The sequence below is a fragment of the Mangifera indica genome, chromosome 13 (assembly GCF_011075055.1).
Source record: "Mangifera indica cultivar Alphonso chromosome 13, CATAS_Mindica_2.1, whole genome shotgun sequence".
NCBI lineage: Eukaryota > Viridiplantae > Streptophyta > Magnoliopsida > Sapindales > Anacardiaceae > Mangifera > Mangifera indica.
Window position 1 is genome coordinate 11,154,126 of NC_058149.1, and position 23,756 is coordinate 11,177,881.

The 23,756-nt window shown below is 32.8% G+C and overlaps 3 protein-coding genes across 7 annotated transcripts; 2 read left to right on the top strand and 1 right to left on the bottom strand.

Annotated features, from left to right (window-relative positions):
• The first annotated feature begins 65 nt into the window (after positions 1-65).
• On the top strand, positions 66-5,089 carry LOC123195108 (mitochondrial-processing peptidase subunit alpha-like). Its single transcript, XM_044608714.1, has 13 exons — positions 66-245; positions 1,081-1,329; positions 1,448-1,744; positions 1,834-2,001; positions 2,098-2,265; positions 2,356-2,442; positions 2,626-2,692; positions 2,975-3,072; positions 3,461-3,533; positions 3,637-3,707; positions 3,828-3,877; positions 4,547-4,659; positions 4,757-5,089. Exons 1-13 carry the CDS (start codon positions 207-209, stop codon positions 4,804-4,806), a joined length of 1,530 nt encoding a protein of 509 aa, XP_044464649.1. The 5' UTR covers positions 66-206; the 3' UTR covers positions 4,807-5,089.
• A 3,834-nt stretch (positions 5,090-8,923) lies between these two features.
• Positions 8,924-14,295, top strand: LOC123194264 (NAC domain-containing protein 75). 4 transcript variants are annotated; one of them, XM_044607424.1, is made up of 7 exons: positions 8,924-9,039; positions 10,124-10,371; positions 10,544-10,721; positions 10,883-11,451; positions 11,999-12,310; positions 12,652-12,744; positions 13,648-14,295. In XM_044607424.1, exons 2-7 carry the CDS (start codon positions 10,246-10,248, stop codon positions 13,735-13,737), a joined length of 1,368 nt encoding a protein of 455 aa, XP_044463359.1. In that variant the 5' UTR covers positions 8,924-9,039; positions 10,124-10,245; the 3' UTR covers positions 13,738-14,295. The 4 variants fall into 4 exon arrangements, with proteins under 4 accessions (XP_044463359.1, XP_044463360.1, XP_044463358.1 ...); XM_044607425.1 differs by lacking the exon at positions 8,924-9,039 and adding an exon at positions 9,110-9,729 and having other exon boundaries at positions 12,655-12,744; XM_044607423.1 differs by lacking the exon at positions 8,924-9,039 and adding an exon at positions 9,112-9,927.
• A 5,015-nt stretch (positions 14,296-19,310) lies between these two features.
• Positions 19,311-22,694, bottom strand: LOC123195046 (phosphatidylglycerophosphate phosphatase PTPMT2-like). Of its 2 annotated transcripts, none has more exons than XM_044608618.1 (7): positions 22,329-22,694; positions 22,077-22,199; positions 21,724-21,817; positions 21,570-21,652; positions 21,345-21,434; positions 20,466-20,815; positions 19,311-20,084 (listed from the first exon to the last, which is right to left on the bottom strand). In XM_044608618.1, exons 1-6 carry the CDS (start codon positions 22,524-22,526, stop codon positions 20,555-20,557), a joined length of 849 nt encoding a protein of 282 aa, XP_044464553.1. In that variant the 5' UTR covers positions 22,527-22,694; the 3' UTR covers positions 19,311-20,084; positions 20,466-20,554. The 2 variants fall into 2 exon arrangements, with proteins under 2 accessions (XP_044464553.1, XP_044464552.1); XM_044608617.1 differs by lacking the exon at positions 19,311-20,084 and adding an exon at positions 20,140-20,285 and having other exon boundaries at positions 22,329-22,693.
• Between the last annotated feature and the right edge of the window lie 1,062 nt (positions 22,695-23,756).

Consider the following 23,756-nt stretch of genomic DNA (forward strand, 5'->3'; position numbering starts at 1 on the left):
ATCATTTAAACGGCTAAGATTGAATCATTGAGCACAATATCATTAGACGGATCAGATTGGTGACGCGTGTCCATCACTTCAACGGCTCATCACATTTCTCAACCCACAAGCCCCTAATACTGAGGAGAGTCCTTCCTTCTCTTGAGCCAACCAGTCTTCATCACTCGTCCGTACGAACTAGGGTTTCACAGTGACCAACGATCACCATGTATAGAACTGCTGCCTCTCGCCTTCGCTCTCTCAAGGTCAGTACTCGCTTATCGAACCTCCTGAATCCCTGATTAAAACCGTGGTCTCGTTTTTATCACTCATTGTGTCGGAGTTAAAGCCTCTTGGATTTGCCGCTTGTATGTTTATTGCTAGATTAATCTGTGTATGTTTATATTTTTAGGTTGTAGATCTGTCTGTACGTCGCTGGAATTTATGCTTGTTATCGTAATAGTTCTGTTAGTTGATAGTTTCGTATTTAGCAAAATGTAAAGGATCGAAAATTTTCTAGTTTTTATGAAAGAAAGCATATTGATATTGGATTTTTCTTCCACGAAATGTAAACACATTACTTTCATCACGGTCAAACTGAATGAATTGTATGTTATTCTGCATTATGTGTGAAGAAATCAAATAGTGGAATTATGGAACTGAAATTGGAGGATTCTGTGATTTGATCACTGTTCATATACATATGCATATTCATGTGATGAAATTGATACCGATTAGGTTTTATTCCCTTGCTCACTTTCTCTAGGAATTTAGATATATTTCTAATAATAATGTAGTGTTGCTATTTTCTTCTTGCTTCCTGGTGAGGAAGTAAATTAAAAGATTTAAAGAATTGCAAGGTTAAACTTTTATCCTAAGTGACTTAATAATTTTAGAAGCGATAATATGATGGAGAAGTACCATTGTTACTGGATAATGACATGACTCATGCAGGATTTGTTAGTTGCTTGAGTAATTAGATTATATGGATTTTCTCATTCATTCATGGCTTATGCAATGCTACACTTGTGTATATATTGATGTATGATGGTTGTCACATGTGGTGTAAATGTGTGATGTTACAATAAATTATGAAAACAGGGCCATGTGCGTGGTAGGGTACCTGCAGCCACAAGATTTGCCAGTTCTAGTGCTGTTGCCACAAGTTCATCCTCTTCAGGTGGTCTCTTTAGTTGGTTGACTGGGGAGCGATCCAATTCTTCACCTCCTCTGGACTTTCCACTTCCAGGTGTCTCTCTTCCACCTTCATTGCCTGATTATGTTGAACCCGGTAAAACCAAGATTACGACTCTCCCAAATGGTGTCAAAATTGCATCAGAAACATCAGTGGTATGCATGCAAATACCTTTTCATAGACAACTTGTTTTCTTATCCAAGGCCCTTTGTTCTTGAGGGGAATTATTTTATACTTTATCAAGAAAGTTTGTTTCTTTCTTTTGCAAATCAGAGCCCTGCTGCTTCAATAGGTTTATATGTTGATTGTGGCTCAATCTATGAGTCACCAATCTCATTTGGAGCCACACACTTGCTTGAGCGGATGGCCTTTAAAAGCACAAGAAATCGGAGCTACCTGCGTATTGTGCGGGAAGTGGAGGCAATTGGAGGTAATGTCCAAGCCTCATCTTCCAGGGAACAGATGGGATACACTTTTGATGCTCTGAAAACTTATGTTCCTGAAATGGTAGAGCTGCTTATTGACTGTGTGAGGAACCCTATTTTCCTGGATTGGGAGGTTAAAGAGCAGGTATTTTCATCATTTTATTTGCACTTTTTTTCATTTCTAAGGCCAATTTAGATTGTTGCCTGCTCAAAAGTGATATTTTCCTTCTGCAGCTTCTGAAGGTAAAATCGGAGATCAGTGATGCTTCCAATAATCCCCAAGGCTTGCTAGTGGAAGCAATCCACTCTGCTGGTTACTCTGGTGCATTGGCTAATCCTCTTCTAGCCCCAGAATCTGCCATAAGTAGATTGAATAGTACGATTTTGGAGGAGTTTGTTGCTGTAAGTCTAATATGTTAATATATGCTTGAATTTATTCTAATTTTTAATACCATGCAACTTTTTGCGTTCTTACTGAAGTTTTTATGAGAATTTCAGGAAAATTATACCGCTTCTCGGTTGGTAGTTGCAGCATCTGGTGTTGAACATGAACAGCTATTATCTGTAGCAGAACCTCTTTTATCTGACCTACCCAGTGTCCCTCGTCCTCAAGAGCCAAAGTCTGTGTACACTGGTGGTGATTACCGTTGTCAAGCTGATTCAGGGGTATGTGTTGTAGATGTCATGCATCAAAAACTTAATCTTCTGCCTTTATTAACCTCCTAAAAGGTTTATAAGTGTCATTTCCCCTTCCAGGACCAGAGAACCCATTTTGCTCTTGCATTTGAACTTCCTGGTGGTTGGCATAAAGAGAAGGAAGCTATGGCTTTGACAGTTCTTCAGGTTTTGATAGTGGACTACAATATCATCATAATATTCTTGAAATTACCTTTTTTACCTTTTAAAAATTTAACGGAAACATATTTAGGGTTGTGTTATCTTGTGGTTCCTTTCATCTGCATATATATATTTCTTGATACTTATTGATTTAATTTGAGAAGCAATAGTAAATGTAATGCATTGTAGATGCTACTGGGAGGAGGTGGATCATTCTCAGCAGGGGGGCCTGGAAAAGGAATGTACTCAAGACTATGTAAGTTGGATCTTATTATCGTGATCCCTTGTCAGTGTACTGTTGGATTATAAGTAGCAAGTTTGTAATGTGTACTTATTTCAGTGATCTGCTTAATCTCTTTCTATAGCTCTTTTTTATTATTACAACTTTCAAAGTTTCTCATAAAGAAAAATGTTCTGTTTAGTGAATAAATTCGTTTACTTCTGTTTATATGTAGTTTTTCATTTAATTATCACTTTGCGTCACTTATTTGGAACCATGTCATTGTCATATAATTGTTTGTGCTAATTTGATGAACAGATCGTCGTGTCTTGAATGAGTATCCACAAGTTCAGTCATTTTCAGCGTTTAGCAACATCTACAATCATACTGGCTTATTTGGTATTCTGGCCACCACTGTAAGCCTCCATTTTGAACTTTAACTATTCTAGTTTATTTATTTACTTATAAAACAATCTTCTCAGGAGATTCTGGTTTATGGTAAACTTTTTTACAGCTATACTCCTATCTCTTCACAAACTATTATTATGCTAACCTCTAGCCTAGGTAGAAGGGCAACCACCCAGCCCTGAATGAAGAAGAAAGGGGAGAAACCAAATCATTTCTTCCTCCAGATTCCAGAATGGTGATAGGAAAGCACCCAGTGATTGTTTGTATGACCTTATTAAGATATTAAGCTCTAGGAATCTCTCATCATCCTTTAGTCATGAAATTAGTTTTGGATCAGTCATGTCAGTAACTTCTGCTTCAGATATCTCTACTGAAGATGCTTGTATCTTGAATCAGGGTTCTGATTTTGTATCGAAAGCCATTGATGTTGCAGTGAAGGAGCTTATTGCAGTTGCCACTCCTGGAGAAGGTTTCCTTCAAACTCTTACCTTGTTCAGTAACATTTCTTGCTTAGAATATTTGATTTGTTAGCCCAATACTGACTTAAATTTTGCATTCTCTTTTCTGTCAAGTTGACCAAGTACAGCTAGATCGTGCTAAACAATCAACCAAATCTGCAATTTTGATGAATTTGGAATCCAGAGTATGCCAAATTTTTTCTTTCAATTCTTGATCTAATATATAAATTGTACATTTCTAGTTAATTTCATTCTTCTCAAGATGCTGAAATTTTTTATTTGTCTTCTTTTTTCTTATTGTGCAGATGGTTGTATCTGAAGACATAGGTAGACAAGTTTTGACATATGGTGACAGGTATGGCTAGGAGTTATGATATCAGTTTTTTGTTGACTCAGAGGGATTATGCTCTGATAAATCATTACAATTGACCACAAGAATCTTTTTCTTTTTTTGTATATTATCTCTTTCCTGTCTGCATCTTACACTTTGTGGTGAATGTATATTGATAATGTAGTATTCAGTATCTGGTAGTGAAGTAAGATATATTGTTGCTTGACTTTGACTATGAGGAAGAAAATACAGGGAATCAGCACATGAGATTTCATTTTGTTATGAATTGTGACTATGTTAGTGTCAAAAAACTGGCTGGAACTTGTGAGAGCACGAGAATGTTGCTTTGTGCAGGTTATGACTGTTTTCGTGGTTGTAATGTACAGTATAGATTCTCAAATTTAAAAGGTCTAGTTTAGACAATGACCTTTTTCCTATTTTTCCATGTCATAGCTGGTGAAAGTTTATAATCTATGTTTATTTGTTCCCTAAGCAGAACTTAGTATATGTGGAAACATTTGATTTGAAAGATATATGATCTCTGTTGATTACAAAAAGAGCAGACTGATTTTTGCTTTGGCTTTGATAAAATAATGACTCACTTCAATCTGGATACTTGTTTGTTAATGCATATTTGCATTTTCATCAGATGTAATATGATGGTTTCCTGCTAAATTATTTGTTGTTTCATAGGAAACCTGTGGATCATTTCTTGAAGGCTGTGAATGATATTACAGTGAAGGATATTACTTCAATAGCCCAGAAGCTTCTTTCATCCCCACTGACAATGGCATCATATGGAGATGGTATTTTTATGGATTTATTCAGACTTTTATTCTATTCTGGTCCATTGGTTTTCTTGAGTGATCATCTCTCTATACGTTTCTTACTCTTGTTTTGCAGTCATTAATGTTCCAAGCTATGATTCCATCGGCAAAAAATTCAAGTCATAATTGAGTTGCTTCCCTGTATTGAACCAGGCAGGCGCCAGACTTGTTGCCCATATCACTTTGCATCTGCATGCTTTGAAGCTCTTTTACGGCCCATGCAGTTGACAATAAGAGAAATTTTAGACATTCCATTTTTTTCTATGAATAATTTGGTATGCTAAGCATAACAAGTAGCATTTTGATGTATCGACTAGCATAATTCTTTTGTAGTTTTGTCTACCAATAGCTGGTAGGCAAAACAATTTTCAATTGCAGCAGAAGTTTATGAAATTGCCGTTAATGTTCATCTTGCATTATATGTTTCAGTAATTCTGTTCTTGATCATGTCAAGTCTTGACTTTCCCCTGGCCTTGCATTCTAGGTGAACAGGTGAAGACTTGTTGAGAATAAAGAAGTCATTCTTATGACGTATTTTGATTTCAAGTTGTGGATTTATTGGCACCTGAGCATTGATTAAACAAAGCTAATAAGCAAATTCAACTCCTATTGCCGCGGAAAGCGCCTGAATATTAGATTTTTTTATATTTTTTAAGTCAATTGATGGAGGTGAGTGAAGTTTGTGGGTATTATCTAAATATTGAATAACCTACATTGGTCCCTTGGCTAAACCTAACCTCATGGATTTACGGGCTTCCTACGACAAGAGTCGTAACAAACTCTGATTTTTTCTTAAGTTGGCTAGCTGCTAAACTTTTCTTCTTTCTCTTGGGCTTTCCTTCATTGGCTTCTTCTTTTTGTGTCCCTAAACATCTTTCCTTTTTTAACGTACCATCTTCATTTGTCATCCTTCCTTATTCCAATATTCATTAATAATAATAATGTTGAGTCTAACATTTGATTGATTTTAGCATAACACAAAGTCAAGATGGTTGTAGATTCACAATCATTAATTCAATAAACCATATATACCCATTTTCAATATATAAATATATAAACACTTATATATATTATTACATAATTAAATGATTTTGAATTAAAGATAAAACAATATCTAATTATATGATGATATATATATAAATATGTATATAATTATATACTCAAAATGAATATACATAATATTGCTCTTAATTATTTTGGGTGATGGGTCCAAAATGAAACATGGGATTATTCATTCACAATAAACAACTGTAGGATCTTATACATTTATGGCAACAAATAATCCCCCACTTTTTTCCTATTTCATTAAAGGAAATTTATCCCACAATTAACATATTATGTGATTGATTGTCACACTATTTAATTAGGTTCCTTAATATACATTTATGTTGATCTCAAAAGAAAAAAAAAAAAAGAACTGTTTTGAAAATAATAGAAAAGGAACACCGAAAGAGAAAGAATAGTTTGGATTAAAAAAAAAAACTTCATATATAAAAGAGTGTTATTTACAGATATATCAAAATTAAATTTTTAATCTATCTAATTTAATGATTGTGAGGTCCGTAACTAAATTCAAAATTTATTTTATTCAATATGTTTTATTATGTCTAATAAGATGATTAAAGATTTATTTTATTTAATGTAATTAATTCTAATCTAATATAATAATCCTGTTCTGATACGATTATTGGCTTAAAAAATAATAATAATAATAATAGAAAAGGTTTTCTGTAACTGAATTAAGAGATGATTATAATATAAACAATTATAGTTAAGTTGGGTTGAAGAAAAGCGTGACGTTGTAAATAATGACATTTTCAAAACAACAAAAACCAAATACAATTACTTGATCGTCATGAGTAACACCCTGCAACTTTTTGACTTGACGTGGAAAATCACAGCGGGGACTTAGTACAGCATGGATTGGAAATTTGGAAGACTAATTATTTGGTTCCACTATACAATATACATGCATTGATAATAAAAGCAATTAATCTCCCATTTTAATTAATATAAACTCTTGCAAATCAATAATAATTCACTGTAAATTACAGATAATAAATAAATTAGCCTGTGCAATTTATTAAAAAAAAAAAGTAAAGATTTTGGGCAAAAACATGAATAACTCTGTCATAATGTATATTATAACGTCACAAATGCAATCTCTCTTGCTTAAAGCCAATGAAGATGCAATTAAAGATGTATACGGTTTGATTTAGTACGATTTAAAAGTTTTTTTAAATTAAATCAAACTAAAATAATACGATTTAATTTGGTTTGGGTTACGATTTAAATCTATTAAAATCAATCACTTCTAAATATATATTATTTAAAATTAATTAAATTATGATTTTTTAGAATATAATATAAATATTTTAAATAAATATGAAATATATATATATATACAATATAAATATAAAGAAAATAACAAAATAAATATAAAAAAAACAAGTTCGTATATTTAATTGTTTATAAAATTTTTTTGTTAAATATAGTTATTTATATTTAAAAAAAAATATAGTTTATGATTTAGTTCGGTTTAAAGCTTGTCTAAACTATAACCTAAATAGAAAACTATTTTATTTTTTCTTTTCTTCCTGGGTTTGAAACCCACCTCCACAACCACCTTAGCTTATTCATCCATGGCTTTTCCTCTAATTTTAAAGAATAATATCAACGTACAAGATGAGTGTAGTACTAAATTATTCTCTAATAAATATATTATTATAAGTCATGGGGGCTTAGGAGGATCCATGCCTTTAAACCCTCACAATGCAAAATTCAAGAGAGAATTTTTCATATCATATATAGTAGGGGAAATTCCAAATCTTAAATAAATAAACCAGTTAATAGTTGTGCTTGTGCCCTAGTATTAAGACACATTCTAAATTAAAACAGGAAGATGCCCCTCAATGAAGCTACCAATAAGTTTTAAACATTGGAATATTTCATGTTTGCAGCTACCTAAGTTGATATATTTATATGAAAAAATAAAAAATCATAACTTATAAATAAGAAATCAATAAAATTATGTGTATCTATTTTGAGTATACAGATATATACACATATGATATATGTTATCATGTGATTAAATAATTTTAAATTAGAGATAAAATAACACTCAATCATATAATAATACATATAACTGTGTACTCGTTTATGTATTTAAAGTGGATACATATAATATAATTCATAAGAAACAACAAAACTATACGTATCTATTTTAAATACATAAATATAATTATATATATCTAATTTTTATAGCATAAAGGAGAAGTGTTAATTAAGTACACATATGCATGCCTGAATAGAAGTCAGCTAAATTCATAAATCTGATTCTTGTGGACAAAAAGAGGGAACCCTAATCATCTCATTATTTATATATTAATTAATTTGAAAATAATTAAGGGCTAGCAAATGATACTTACTGTAATATATATATATATTTATATTTATTTATTAATGCAACTTTTAAGCTTAATTATGAAAATAATAGGAGGCAAGGCATCATGGCCATGCCATATCTCTATCTGGTCCCTTCATCAATTGCAAACTCGCAATCTTGACTTGACTGTTCCAAAAGAATGTTATAAACGTGAATGCCAAACCATCATCTCATCAATACACTTTAATTGTGGGGCCAATGTACCAAATAATTGTATGAGTGAGACACACTTTAGAATTTCCCCTTTAATACTTACTAATAATCTCACACTAACAAACAAATTATCAGTAATTCGAGGAAAACGATTGTTTTATCTTATTTAATTATAATAAGGCTGCTTCTTCTTTAAGTTTTGCATTGATTTTTTTTTTTTAATTTATGTTTTTTTGGGTCGGATTTTACCATTAATTAAAAATAATAAAACAATATTACCCATACCCACTTGTCATTTTATTTATATATATATATATATAATTATTATATAATTAAATATTAATTTATTTATAATTTAAAATTATAAACTTACATAACAATAAATATTAAATATATATTTATTTATATATTTAAAATAAATATATATAGTTTGATTAAAATTATATATATAAATTTTTTATATATAATTTAAATATATAAATAATATATTATTATATAATTAAATAATTTTAAATTAAAAATAAAATAATACGTAATTATATAACACCAATTTGTTAATTATATAGAATTTATGCACACATAAAATTACTTCTTACTAAATAATATATGGATTACAAGGGTAGTGGTGGTCCATCAAGTACACTGCTCATTTGCCTTGCTTATCAAGCAACCCCCTAATTCCTTCCATCTCTTTCTCTCTCTGCAACATTCATTCATTCATGGCAAAAGTATCATGATCACCACTCCAGCTCAAAACCCATGTGAGTTCTTATCATCCTTTTTTACTACTCTCTGTTTTTCCTTTGTATTTTTTCCACAATCTCTCCTTTCTCTCTCTCTGAGAAAATTTTTGCCTTTTAACCACAATTTCTTATGCAAATCATCAGACTGTAATTTCCTCTCTTATCGTCTTTGTTACTCAAAGTTACTTACTGCCACGTCCATCCTCAAGCACTTTGAATTTCAAGATTCTCACTTTATTCATATATCACCCACCCTTTTTACTATCAAAATTTTCTAACCTAACCACCATTTCTATATGCTTGCAGTTCTCTATAACTATAAATACTTTTATATTAAATATAAAATGGGATGTGGGTTTTGTATTTGTATTTGTATTTGTTTGCTATGCTTTTGAATGTGTGCCTTCAGAAACAGCTGTGAAGGCCGTTTCATGCCTTTTGCTTTTGTAGTCAAGAGCTTCAGCTTGCTTTAGAAAGAGAAAGAAAAACCAACTGGGAGATTTTTTTTTTTCCTTTCTATCCTGTTTTCTTTCTTTTCTTTCTTTCTTTCTCTCTCAAATACAAACCGTCTACTTGTGGAAGCTGCTTAAATTAGCAAAGGCTTAAAAGTGGTGTATAGACTTGAGAGCAACTTTTCCTTTTTCTTCACTGGCTTCGGTTAAAGTAAGCTATGGGAGCGAATTCTGGTGTTTTCTATGGTTAAAGCAGGTTTATAGTTCAATCCTACTGTGACAGTTTCCTCTTTTCCTCCTCCTTGTTTCTCCGTCTCCTCCTCCTTCTCTCTTCTCTTCATCATTTTAACAGTTAATTTTTTTTTTAAAATTTATATTTCCTAACTTCTCATCTGGGCTTCCCTCAATTTTCTTTTTCAAGATTTGATTTTGCCGCAAGGGTTCACTAACTTCTGTAAGACTTGCTTAATTTTCATTTTTTGATTTGTGTTTTCTGATTGAAATTTCCTTCTTTTTTTATTTTTTCAAATTTATAATTTTTTTTATTTCATGATACAACGAGAAATGATCTTTTTATTATCTTTTAATTTATTTTCTGATTACAGAAGATGGGATCTCTCTTAAACAGACTGATGTTTTGTGTTTTGCAGAGAGGTATACGGATATGATATGATATGTGTAGGTGGGTGTTATATAAAGTATATAACTTCAAAGAATATTTATATAGTGTGAGAGGAAGAAGATAGCATCTGCTTTTGCCATCCAATAAGCCATGAGTAAGAGTAATTTAAGCTCCAATATCAGTAGCTCTGATCTCATTGATGCCAAGCTTGAAGAACATCAGCTGTGTGGATCCAAACACTGCCCCGGCTGCGGCCATAAACTCGAAGCAAAGCCGGTATGGAACCGATAGTATCGTAATATTCTTAGCTCTATAATAACAAAATCATTTTCTTAATTAAAAGAAGAATATAATTATTCTTCCTGTTTTATTCTGGAGGCTAATATTCATCTTATACCTTTTTATTTGTTTGTTAAGCTTCAGACTTTAGTTTGATTGAATTCTACAGGACTGGTTAGGTCTACCAGCTGGAGTGAAATTTGATCCAACAGACCAAGAACTGATAGAACACCTGGAAGCGAAGGTAGAAGCCAAAGACATGAAATCTCACCCCTTGATAGATGAATTTATTCCTACTATTGAAGGGGAAGATGGGATTTGTTATACCCATCCTGAGAAACTTCCAGGTTAGATATACAATATTTATAATCTTCCAAGTCTTGTATAAAAGCTGTAAACTTCATTGGTTGTTGCTGCTCTTATTTGTTATGACTTTGTGTGAGAGTCTTGTTACACCTAAGTCAACCTAACTTTGATTTTGGCGATAATGCTTCGACGTTTCTTGTAGGAGTTACCAGAGATGGCTTGAGCAGGCACTTCTTCCACAGACCTTCTAAGGCTTACACTACTGGCACAAGAAAGCGAAGGAAAATTCAAACCGAATGTGACTTGCAAGGTGGAGAAACAAGATGGCATAAAACTGGCAAGACAAGGCCAGTTATGGTCAATGGTAAACAAAAAGGGTGCAAGAAAATCTTGGTCCTCTATACAAATTTTGGCAAGAACCGAAAACCCGAGAAGACTAACTGGGTGATGCACCAATACCACCTTGGCCAAAACGAGGAGGAGAAAGAAGGAGAGCTTGTGGTTTCAAAGATATTCTATCAGACTCAGCCACGGCAATGCAATTGGTCCGATAGAAGTGCAACAACTGGTGAAGGAAGCAGTGATCCTAATAGTAGAAGAGACAGTGGCAGTGGAAGCTGCTCATCAAAAGAATTAATCCCACAAAGGGATGAAATGCCTGCAGCTACAGTCGCTGCTGCAATGTCAAGTTATGGTGCCATGGATATGCAACAGTTTAAACCTCACGATCACCATTTCAGCTTCGTCCCTTTTAAGAAAAGCTTCGATGAGGTATATTTATATATACACATATATATATGCATTGCCTTCTACATCTTCAAATTCCACATATCCTCTTGTTCATACATTACACCAACCAATAATCAGTAGATGTTGACGTTTCGTAGATAGTTTGATATATTATACAATCCCATATTTACAATTCACCCGTATTTGAATTACAAATTAATTTTCTGTTAAAAATACACAAATTTAACTGTTTGAAATAAATAAGTATGGCTAAGTTTTTACATCAATTTTTTGTTCTTAGATCTTGCATAAGATAAAGTAAAAGGAAGGAGTCAAAAAAGTTCTAGGGTTGCTTTTCTTCTACAAGTTGCTTGCATATACAGCATGCAAATTAACATGGACCTCACTTGATTATCTTTGTCATCTAACAGTGTAACAATGAATTAAAACCAATATTCGAACCGATAGGTACACGATGGAAATTAAAGAAAGAAAGAAAAAGATATTAAAGCTAATTAAATAAGTATAGGATGTTGTTGAAAATGGACTAGGTAGCAAACCGCTTCATGGAAATGTCTATTGCATGCAGGTGGGGATAGGAGTAACTTCAACAGCAGGTGAAGCCCCAGCAGTAGCAGCAGCAGGCACGTGTGAAGATATACGGGAGCAGCAGCGGCCACATCATGTGGCCCATGATCATCACCGTCAACAGCAACACCATCACCAACAACAGCAACAGCAACATCATCAGAATATGGGCACCACAGCCTTCCACATCGCCAGGCCTTCACTTCCCATCTCTACCATGATCTCTCCACCTCCACTCCATCACACTTCTATCATTCTTGACGATGATTCTTACCATGTTTCCAGAATAATGCTTCAAAATGATACTTTCCAGGTAATTTATAAACAATCCCACAATCTGAGTCCCATTCTTTCATGGTTACCAGAAAACATTAATTACCTCGCTAGATTAGTAACTTCTGTTTCTTCTCTTTAGCTTCTGATGTACACATGGCATCAGAATAAATGTTTCTCTATTTTTTTTTTTTTTTCATAAACCCGAAAAAGAAATGGGGAAAACTGGTAACAAGTCATGAGTTCAGACATGTCATGTTTCAGTAATGTTAAACAGTGTCAGCTAAGTTGGGAACAATGAAATGGTCTTTAAGGCTTTTAATCCTTGTGAAGACATGATGATTATTAATTTTTTTTATCTTTCTGGTCAATGTTATGTAGCAGCAGCAGCAGCAACATCATAAAATGGGAGGAAGGTCTGCGTCTGGTTTGGAGGAACTCATAATGGGTTGCACTTCAACTGATATCAAGGAAGTGAGTATTAATTAAACCCTGAAATCAATTTCCCTTGTTTTTCATAATACCAACTAAAGAGAGAGATACTGGAAAAAAGATTAAGATTGAAAAAACACTATAAATTTAGTATATCAAATTATTCTTTATTACTATGTATTATTATTATTTTAAATTAAAGAGATAAATCAGAAACCTTTTCTTTTTTTCTCTTTATCTCTTTAATTCTTCTTTTTCATTTTTTAGTTTCGGTGATTTAGAATGATATTGATATACTACACAGTATCCTGTAAAGAAGTTTAGGTATCTTTCATGCGTAGACTTACTGTCTTTCGGTTTCCTCACAAATAAAACCAAATAAAATGACAACCGTATTTTGCTTTTGGGCATTTGCTTTATTTTTTCCTTCTTTCTCTCTTTTTCTCTTTCAACAAATTGACAGATGGTTTTTCCATGTCAAAGCTGATAAAATTTTTTATTGGATCAGCAAACATAGGAATCTCAGTGGCTTAATGTGAAACCAGAAGCCATGAGTTGTAGAAGTAAAACCATTTTCAACAACAGAAATATAAAACAAAGCACAAAACTTTCTTAACACCTACTTTTATTTAAATCTATTCTTCAATAAGAAATAATGAAGGGCTAAATCTCTTTTTCCTTACTGCTAATAGTAGTGTATTTTATGCCAAAATTCTGCAGAAAGAGAATTATGAATATATAATTCTTTTAATATATTAGGAGGGGTTTAAAAAGAAAGTAAATGATAGCACATAAAATCTTTTGGCATGCGTAGCATCGTGAGAAAAACACATCATCAAGACAATTTGATTGTGGGGGTGGTAAAAGGACAAAGGAGGCAACTTCTTTGTATAAGTTTAAACCCTAACCCTAATATTTTGCTCACATGGTTTTACTGTATTGCAGGAGTCATCAATCACAAACCCACAGGAAGCTGAATGGTTGAAGTACTCTTCTTTCTGGCCTGATCCTGACAACCAGGATCATCATGGGTAGGAGCAAAAATAAATAAAGAATAAACAAAAAGACACCGTCAGAGGCAGCATCATTATCATCATCAATAGTAATTGAAGCCCTCCCTGAAGTTGTTTTCAAGAAGAGGCCAGGAAGATATCTATACTTTGCTTTTTCTTTTCTTCTTCTTCTTCTTCTTTCTGGCTCTCACTCTCAACTAAACTAGAAGTCCATGTTGAAAGAGAGAAGAAGGGAGAAAAAAAACAAAAGGAAAAAGAAGAAAGAAAAGAAAAGAAGAAGCCAAAAAAGGCTGCACTCTACTGACAAAAACGAAGGAGAACCAAAGACCCAAAGTAAATCCATCAACATCGTGCATGAAAATCATCACCAATATCATTACAGTATCATCTTTATAAATGCCTATTCTTATTATTTTATTATTTCATGATGTTTGTATATTTTCTTCTTTTTTCCTGTTATTTTAAAGAAAAATACCAAAGAGTCTGTGCAAATTACAACAAGAAAACTTTGTTAATTCAGTTGTTTGTACTCACTTCTTTTAAGTAAAATATAATTATATGATGATTTAACTTTAAATTATGTACTGTCCAATTGTTTATTTCATCTGTATCTCACTTTCTTCCACTACTTTTCATATTTTGGAACAAATTAAAGGAGAGATATGAACTCTCCGTATTATCTGGTCCAAAAAGTGTACAATCTGTTGAAATTTTGTTAATGAGTTTTGCCAGTTTGATCAACAATTCTATCAGTCTTAATTAAATATTCTTTATCCAACTGAAAAGCAGTATGCGTATATACAGGCGGGGGGAGTTATTTTAATCTTACTCATGATGAAGCAATTTATACATATAATGAAATATATCACCTATAATTTAAAAATACAGATTTCTTTTCTTGCTTATAAAAAATTTCTATCTCTGTAGGTTTCTGCTGTTTCAAAGGAAGATACCGATCTTATACAGAGGATATATATATATATGTGTGTGTGTGTGTGTGTGTGTGTGTGTATGTATATATATATACACACACATACAGACTGTATTCATGGTGACATATGAGTTACCTCAGCTTTAATAATGGAGAGAAAAATTCAAACTCGATCCTTTGTCTTTGGAGTTACGTTGAATATGAGCAGCTCAATGTTGTGTAATTGAAAGTAAATATACTTTTGTTATGTGGTTGGATAGAAATTAACTCATAGTTTCATAGGTCCTCACTACTTACCAAGTGAAGTGATTTCCCCGAAGGCTCTTGTGGCCACTCATATATTGACAAATGAAACATCGCCACATGAACTGACTTTATATCCTTAGTTTCAATGTAAACTTCATCAATCCATAATTGGGTTGTCGTTTTCTTCATTAAAAGGTGTTTACTGTTTCTGGGATTTAGCTATCAAATGAACTAGGAAAACGAAGGGTGAGCCACCTTCCTTGAATGAAACTTGTATCTGTTTTGGAATTATGGAATCTTTCTACAGTAATAAGTAGCAATGAAATGAAATTTACTATTATTTAAAGTTAGGATTTTTGTTTCATAGGAAACTTCTTTATTGCTTTATTCTATTCCAGATTCGAGCTTTTTCTGCAGTAGAATTTATAATGTATATAGAGAGTAGAGATATGAGGGAGAGAGAAAGAGTAACGTGCATGGTGTCTTTTGGTTTCATGGGACATGCATGAAATAAAGATAAATGAGGCAGCTTCATGGTAGTTTCTCGAGGGAATAAAGATGGAACACAGAATAAGCAGACAAGAATAACCTTTAGGTTTGGATATGACACTTCCAATGACTTGTCACAATTTCTTTTATGTTTTGATTCACAATATTTTTATATTCTTTACTCCTTTTCCATTTCAAATTTGTAAGCATGATATATTATATATTCCCAAATACCAACCGTATGACTAAGATTACCAGTTTTCTCAAAGAAAAGAAATTATGCACCATAAAGGAATTATCTAAATTCTGAGATCTGCCCATAAGTTAGTTTGTACGATGAAACACTAACAAAATTATGAATGAAGCTAGCTCCGAAGACCTTAAAAGGAGATTCAGAGAAGAGCAATAATATGTATACTTATTTTGAGTATATAAATTGATATACACTTATGTGTGTCATTACATAATTATGTATTATTTTATTTTTAATTTAAAACCGCATAATCATACAATAATATATATCAAATATATATTAATTGATATATTTAAAATAGATATATATAGTTTTATTGTTCAGAGAATGCTAACTCCTTTTATAGATACTACAAAGTACACATGTTAAGTTATGATTTGTTAGGTGTTGTGTATATCTAAATAGCACAACACTGCTCATATATAACTTAAAAAACCCAGAAAATATAAAGGGGTTTTGGCCATTTCAAAATTGGAGTTTGCAAGAGAATATTTGTGTGAGAGAATGGATAAACAGAGAGGGAGGGAGGGAGGTAGAAGTGTCTCTTTCCACATGCAATAAATTAAAAAGGGGATGACATGTCTTGTTCAACCTAGCTAAAAAAGGTGATATTCAGTTCTTTCACTTTATGAAAGATTTTGGATGGTTTGCTTTAATGGGGTGTTAACAAGCAATTTTAGGGTTTCTCTTATTGTGCAGAGATTTGATCCCATAAAAAAGTTGCAGAAGAATTGCGTAGTGCAAGGAGGAATATCACAACATGGCCATACCCCCCCTCCTTTTTTAGATTCTTCAACGTCTCTCCTCCTTTTTTCCCACATCAAATTCATGCATATCTCTATTTACTCTTAGAAAAATTTAATTATTGATTTCTCCCAGATCAACTTATATGGTGATGAGTCTACCCAAAGAGATAGAGAGCTCGATCAGAATTGACTGTCCAATCACCATTTACATTGCTTAGACAACATGTGATTCAAGAAAATTGTTAAAAGTATTCATCCATTTTTTTAAAATTTTTTTGCTTTTCTTTCTGTGAAAAACGTTAAAGAAGTAAATTTTTTATTAGAGTTTGGTGAACATTCCCTGCTCATTGAGAATAGATTTCACCAACCACTTTCCTATTTATGTAAGAAAAGTAGAACTATTAATTAATTATACAATAAATACTGATTATTCCTTCACTCACTGGGATGTTCATTGGGACAATTAAATTTCAGAAAACAGAGATCTTGCGATTAAATTTAATCTTTAAATAGTGTGGAAACGGATAAGGTTAGATAAGAATGTGTTAGGTTCAAAATTATAGAAAATATTGTCAAAAATGACAGATTTTGGAGAAATGACAGATTCCTACCATTTTAAATTTAAAAAGTTATATATTAATGAATTTGTTAAGTTTTCTTAAAATGACTATTATACCTTTTTATTAAAATTACAAAAATATTATTAACACTTTATATAAATATCAAATTATCAATATATTCTATCAATTTTTAATTTTATTACTAAGACTCCTAAAAATTATTAAGACTCTAACTTTATAGTGTTGTATTTTAGTAAGTGTAACTATTATTTTTTAAATTTTTTAAATATTCATTTTTAAAAAGGGAAAAAGATTATTTCTCATCCAAATTTTAGTCTAATCTCAAAATTTTATCCACGGTAGTTAAAAAGCTCAAACACCCACCCATGGACTAATTGTCGTCCAAATTTTCAGTTAAGGACAGGGATAAAATTGTCATTTTATCTATAAACCTTAAAATTTTGAAATTTTTATCATTTCCCTCTTCTCTGTTTTAAAAACTAACACTTCAGCTCATCCTCAAAGTTTGAAAAGTTTAGATTTTACTCTTAAGGTTTGCTTCATTTTCTGGTCACCATCATTCTGATCGACGGTTGATGTTTTCCATTGATCTTCCATCTCTGGCTATAAAAGACAACGAAGGATGACCTTTTATAGTCCAAATATGGATGACACTTTGTCATTCAGATCTGGGCGATAAAGGGTAGTTCTTCGTCGTCTTTTATAACCAGAGATGAAAGATCGGTGGAAATAGTTGACTATCGATCGAAATGATAGTGGCTGGAGAAGCATCATCTAGATCTGAGCATTGAAGGGTCGTTCTTCATCGTCCTTTATAGCTGAAGATGGAAGATCGGTGGAAAGCATCAGTCGTCAATTACAATGATAGTGGCTGGAGAAGGAAGCAAACCCTCGGGTGAAATCTAAACTTTTCAAACTTTAAAGATGCGTTGAAGTGTTAGTTTTTAAAACCTAGAGGGGGAAATGATAAAAATTTCAAAGTTTTAAAGTTTTAAAATTTATAGATAAAATGACGATTTTACCTTTGTCTTTAACCGAAAATTTGAACAATAGTTTGCCCATAGATGGATATTTAGGTTTTTCATCTGTTATAGATGTGATTTTGAGATTGGGCTAAATTTTGGATGGGAAATTGTCCTTCTCCCTTCTAAAAATTGTAATTTTCCCTCTAAACTTTTTAAAGGGGAAAAAGAAAAATAAAAAATATGGGAAAAACAAGAAAACAGAAAAAATAAGAGAAAATTTAAAAAAAAAAAAAAATCCTTCCTCTAAATAGGTTTTGCCTCCTCAAACAAATGACAAATTAATTGGTTTAAGGATTTATTCATCATCTTCCATACTTGTACAACATACTAGTAGGAATTAAATTTATTTAGGTGATCTACAAGTTGTATGACCTTACTAATCACCTTTTCGTTATCTATACCCAAGAGTTTATCGTGTAGTAATGAAGGATTTTTAATGGTGTTGGTGTCATCATCCCTTCATGCCTCAGTCTCAAATGCCCTCATCACATCTCTATAATTGATCAATGCATCATTATATAAGTATGTTTTCTATATCCTTTGTCCGATTGAGGTGAGAAGATTATCTTGTATGTTCGTTTGATGGTTGAATTGCAATCCCATCATGCAAATTGCAAAAGAATGAACCCATAAAACACAAAAAACACAACCATCGAGACTTAACATTTGAAATCTATGCAAAAATTAGTAAATCTCAATATTATAAACAATAAAATATGATGATGAATGATATAGTATCTTTATCTTCCATTTTAATCACAAAAAGTAAAAGACTCAAATCATCAAAAATTGGCATTTGTTATTTCTCTGGGAATGTGGCTTATTATGCATATTTTGAAAATGAATGTAACTCTTATATATACTGGTAATTTCATCCAAGGTTACCCTGATAAATAATCCTTAAAAAGTTGGTCAATTTTGTATATACACCTTTAATTTGGTCATTTTTACTAATTAGCCTTCTAATAATATATCAAGTGAGGATTACAATTTAACCTTTTAACTGAAAAAGCCGACTGATATCTCAAAATTGGGACTTTCTTTAATCTATGGACTTCTGCAACAAGTAAATGATGCACTACAATTTTCGTTTGTGAAATAAGGTGTTAAATCCACCTGTGCACTCCATTCAAGTAAGTTTAAACGCCAAGTAATCATAATGATGAATATTAATAATTTAAATCAAGATTATTAAGTTAAAATAGCTTAATCTCATGAACAAAGCTCTGTTTAACGCATAAGTGGACAATACTCGGCACCACTTTCCCACTAATCATCTTATCACTTTTCTTTTCAGAGATCTATCATCTATGGAGACAAAAGATGCCAATATATTTTTCATCATATATTTACATTCTTTATAAGAATTGAAATTACATCAACTTTGATAATTTCGTGACACATACAAATTAACTAATTCTTTTATCAATATCTATGCCTTATGATATACACCCACCTTTAAATAACTACCAGTCAAAAAACCTACAATTTCTCAAGTAGATAAACCAACACTCAAGAAGGTTTTTTTTTTTTGGTTTGTTGTAGTTGTAAGTAGGTTATTGCATGATCCACAGCAAGACTTGTTTAGAATACTCATTCAAAGATAGACATGACAAGAGGTTGTACCAACCGACTGTGCTAAGGGTCAGGCATGTCTAGGGCCACCAATTAGCAAGCCTAGACTGAGCCACCTACTAACACGTCAAGACTTGGAGCACAACCCAAGCGTCCCAAGCCTACCTATGAGGGTCTTTAACGGACCAACCTACAAAATTTTATATTTTTATATTTTCCAATTTTTATTATTTTTAACTGGCCGGACCAGACCAACCCACAGGCTTTGCCCCAAGACTGTGACTCGGCTTGCATCACCCTAGGGCTGGCACGGTCCGCAAAATAAGCTATTTACAGCAGATCAAACCGCCACTTGATAAAATAATAGTGCATCGTACAATTCATACTTACCGTAAAGTTCCAAGATGTACATCCGCATCTGCCAACCATGCTTCTTGGTGATCACTTGACAGAAATGGTTACTCACATGAATTTCAGGAACAGTTGCGAAAACCCACCACCCAAAATGAGTGTTAGTCTTGGCCTGGACAAATGCCACATTCAGTGACCGAAAAATAAGGCTCCACCAGGAGATGCAGTTAGATAGTAAAAAATCTTTATCGGCATAAATATAAATACCACAGAATGACATGTGGACACAAAAATAAGTTATACACACAGTGAAAAACTCTTGAATCTCTCTTACTTTTCATTTTCCTTCCCTCTCTCATGAACACAACATTACCTGAAACAATAAAACAATGTATACCCATTTTAGGTACACAAATATATACACATTTATATGTATCATCATGTGATTGGATGATTTTGAATTAAGAATAAAACAATAACCAATCATATGATGACATATATGAGTGTGTATATATTTGTGTACCTAAAGTGGATACACATAGTATTACTCTACCTGAAAACAGGGTAATGGTCAGAGATCTGAACTTTATTTCATAACGTTTTTTTTTCTGTAAAAATAACTTCTGGCGGAGGATTGGGCATCTAGCAAGCACGTGCCTCAGGCAGCCTTGCAGTGACCCGTCCACTAACACCAGAAACTTTAAGGGATGGGAAGAGGCACAACAATTTTGCCATCATGGGCCCTGTCCTTATTGTTCTGGATACAACGGCCAGCACCTTCCCAGCGTTATCATCGGATGTGCCATGATACCCTTCAAGATCTGCTTTTGTTATTAGAACTGCATCACGTGAAGGAGAATATGTAATAGTAGTGGATCTTTGTTTGCTAAATTCCTGAACTGCCTGCTTATTTTAATGATCCACAAGCAACAAGCAAGGGTTGTTACACAATAGCAAGTATTTTCACAATAAGAAATTTTATGATTACTGTTCAAAAGGAACACAACTACGTATTTAACACACTAATGCATTTTCTAGCCAGAGACCATAGGTGCAATCAGGAAATCAGTAAAAGCTAACTTAGATCATGAGTTGGAGAACAAAATATTCCCTTGTTCCATAGAAAAAAAAAAAAGAAGTATTACCATGAGGAGACCAATTTCCTATTTGCAAAAAGAAATTTGTGTTATTTAAAACCAAGGAAGATAGATTCTTCTCTGTTCTTAGCCCCAAAGCAGTTTTTGGAATGCAAGAGACTTGAAAGAACATATACCTACATAGAATGCTATCCATGGAAACAGTAGGTACACACAAACTGTCTAACCTCATGTCTACCCTTCGTATAGCAGACAAAAGAAACATAATACAATTAAAATTTTGCCAGGTTTTACTTTTCTTCTCAATTAAATAATTTAGATAAAGGATTTCTTACCTTCCACTGTGAGCGGGCCAGCAACACCCTAGGTCTTCTAGATCGCACATATTCCAAGGCAGTTGCTGGTGTCATGTGCTTATACTCTACCTGCAGATATAATTAACCCAATTCTTCAATACTAAAGGGGGCCAAATAGAATTTAAATGAAAAAGAATCTTTAGCTGATACAAGTATGATATATTAAAAAGACGAATAACCTGGTAGCAACAAATAAATTCTTACCAAATAGCAAAGAACAATGGTTGTGCTTCTTCCACGCCCAGCTTTACAATGAACATAAGTAGTTTTACCAGAACATGAATTCCCTGAAGCAAAAGAAGACCAAAGTTAATACAAAAAAGCCAAAGTACTGAAGCAACAAAGCTTACATACTTACTGTGAATAAAATCAACAGCTCTCCTAATATCGACAAAGGAAGGAGCAAAGAGATAATCTCTTGTGGGAATTACTAGGTGGTCAATCCCATAAGCCTGTAAACAATAAAGCAATCTTCAAACTGTCAAACAATCTGCTTCAATTTTAATTCATTATAAAAAGAAAAACTCAAGCCCTTCAAATACCATACAACCAACCAGCAAAAAAGGAAAAAAATTAAAATTCAGACACTCATTTCAATGTCCATAATCAAATAATGTATTATAAACAACTGCAATTAGCTTTGCAATTGAAAAAACACCAAAGAGAATCAACATAAGCACATAAATTATATATAAAATTAAAATCACTGACATGATATAAGGTCGTGGGAACGAGAGTTTCATAAGGTTCATTGAGAGTGATGACTCCACCAACACCTAATTGCTTCAACCGGGGAACGTCCTTAGGGAACGGCACCGCACCCAATAAAACAAACTGAAATAACAAAGCAAAATCAATAATAATTGTATTCGAGAGACAAAGTAAAACCCGTAATTTCAAAAACAAAGTATTCTAAAGGAAACCAAAAAAATTTGAAAAGGAAATGAAAAAAAAAAAAAAGACCTGATCAACTTTGTCCCACCATCGGAACTCGGCCTGGATTTTGTTACGAAACACATTATACAAAAGGGTCGGATAAAAGAGGATCCGAGCACCTGCTCCCACCAACGCTCTCTTGGCGTCAACCCTCACAATCTGCTTTCTGTTACAAGGATCGTCCTTTCGATCACAACCCAGGTCGTCCAAATCCTCGATCTTCATCTTGACTCTTACTGATTAAGGTATGGCTGCCGGAAGGAAGGGGATGAAAAATGTAGTACGAAAAAGTAGAGGGACCGGTTAAAAACTCGGATTGTAGCAGAGTGGAAATTTTGGGGCAGTTGCTTTAATTAAGGCTCAAGGGATATAAAATTGTGAAAACGAATAGTCAATGAAGGGAAGATTAGGTACGAAATAAGCTCATATCTATCTATAAATCCTCGTCATTAAAACCATCTTAACATGCCAATGGGATAGCTGGACTCTACGACACAGCCTAGGGTCCCTGCTTTTTTTTGGCCAGTGGGGGTACAATTTGTTCCTATAACAAGTGGTGTTATTTCATGGGCTATATGAGTTACACCAAAGCCTTAATAGTGAGATCAGGGATGAGAATTTAGGCCCTACATTAAGAGTCTTGACTTTCTCTAACCCTAACAGGAAAGAGATTCTCTGATAGAAACGGAGAAAGACACGGGGATGAGAATGGGAATGAGAAAAATCCCTGTAATTGTGGACAAGTCGGGGATCGGGATACATGTGTCCCCTCCCCACCCCCATCCTCGTCTTTTTATATTAATATATTTATTTAAAACACTAATATATTTTTTATAATTTTAAATTATTTATTTTTTTTAAATTTATTTAAGTTTTTGTTGTATATATTAAAGTAGTTAATATATATTTGTGATATTTGAAATAGTGGGTTAATTTTAATTTTACTTAATTATATTATTTAATATATTTATATGGTGTTTAGAAAGTAAAAAAAATAGATTTTTTTTTGTGGGTACGGGGAGGAGATTTTTCTCCGCAGGGATGGGGAAAAGATTTTTCTTTGCCAGAAGGAGACGGAGAATCATTTTCATCCTCGTAACAGAAACGGGGATTGATATCCCCTATAAGGACGGGGACGGGGATTGAGATCCTCTCCCCGCCCCTCCCCGTTGCCATCCCTAAGTAAGACTTAGCCCATTAATATAATGAATAATATTAAAACTGATTTATCATTATATCTTAACTATGTATATGAAGATCTAAGAATTTTATTCAATCTGATATTACAACGGTAAAACGATTTTTAATAAAGATTTATAAACCCTATTGGTAGTGTTTTTCAGGTTTTCATGTCTCTTTTTTAACTTATAATTAACATTAAAATGTACAATAATAAAGCTTAATTTGGTAGAATGATAGGTAGAATTAAATGTGAAAGTAGATATCCTATGGTTT

Excerpts from the sequence above, each read along its gene's own strand:
- LOC123195108 (XM_044608714.1), top strand. The coding sequence starts at position 207 with ATGTATAGAACTGCTGCCTCTCGCCTTCGCTCTCTCAAG. Across the intron at positions 2,443-2,625 it reads TGGCTTTGACAGTTCTTCAG|ATGCTACTGGGAGGAGGTGG; the intron begins GTTTTGATAGTG and ends AATGCATTGTAG. Across the intron at positions 3,534-3,636 it reads AGTTGCCACTCCTGGAGAAG|TTGACCAAGTACAGCTAGAT; the intron begins GTTTCCTTCAAA and ends TTTTCTGTCAAG.
- LOC123194264 (XM_044607424.1), top strand. The coding sequence starts at position 10,246 with ATGAGTAAGAGTAATTTAAGCTCCAATATCAGTAGCTCTGATCTCATT. Across the intron at positions 11,452-11,998 it reads TTAAGAAAAGCTTCGATGAG|GTGGGGATAGGAGTAACTTC; the intron begins GTATATTTATAT and ends TATTGCATGCAG. Across the intron at positions 12,311-12,651 it reads TTCAAAATGATACTTTCCAG|CAGCAGCAGCAGCAACATCA; the intron begins GTAATTTATAAA and ends AATGTTATGTAG.
- LOC123195046 (XM_044608618.1), bottom strand. The coding sequence starts at position 22,526 with ATGAAGATCGAGGATTTGGACGACCTGGGTTGTGATCGAAAGGACGAT. Across the intron at positions 22,200-22,328 it reads GGTGGGACAAAGTTGATCAG|TTTGTTTTATTGGGTGCGGT; the intron begins GTCTTTTTTTTT and ends TTGTTATTTCAG. Across the intron at positions 21,818-22,076 it reads TTCCCACGACCTTATATCAT|GCTTATGGGATTGACCACCT; the intron begins GTCAGTGATTTT and ends TATTGTTTACAG.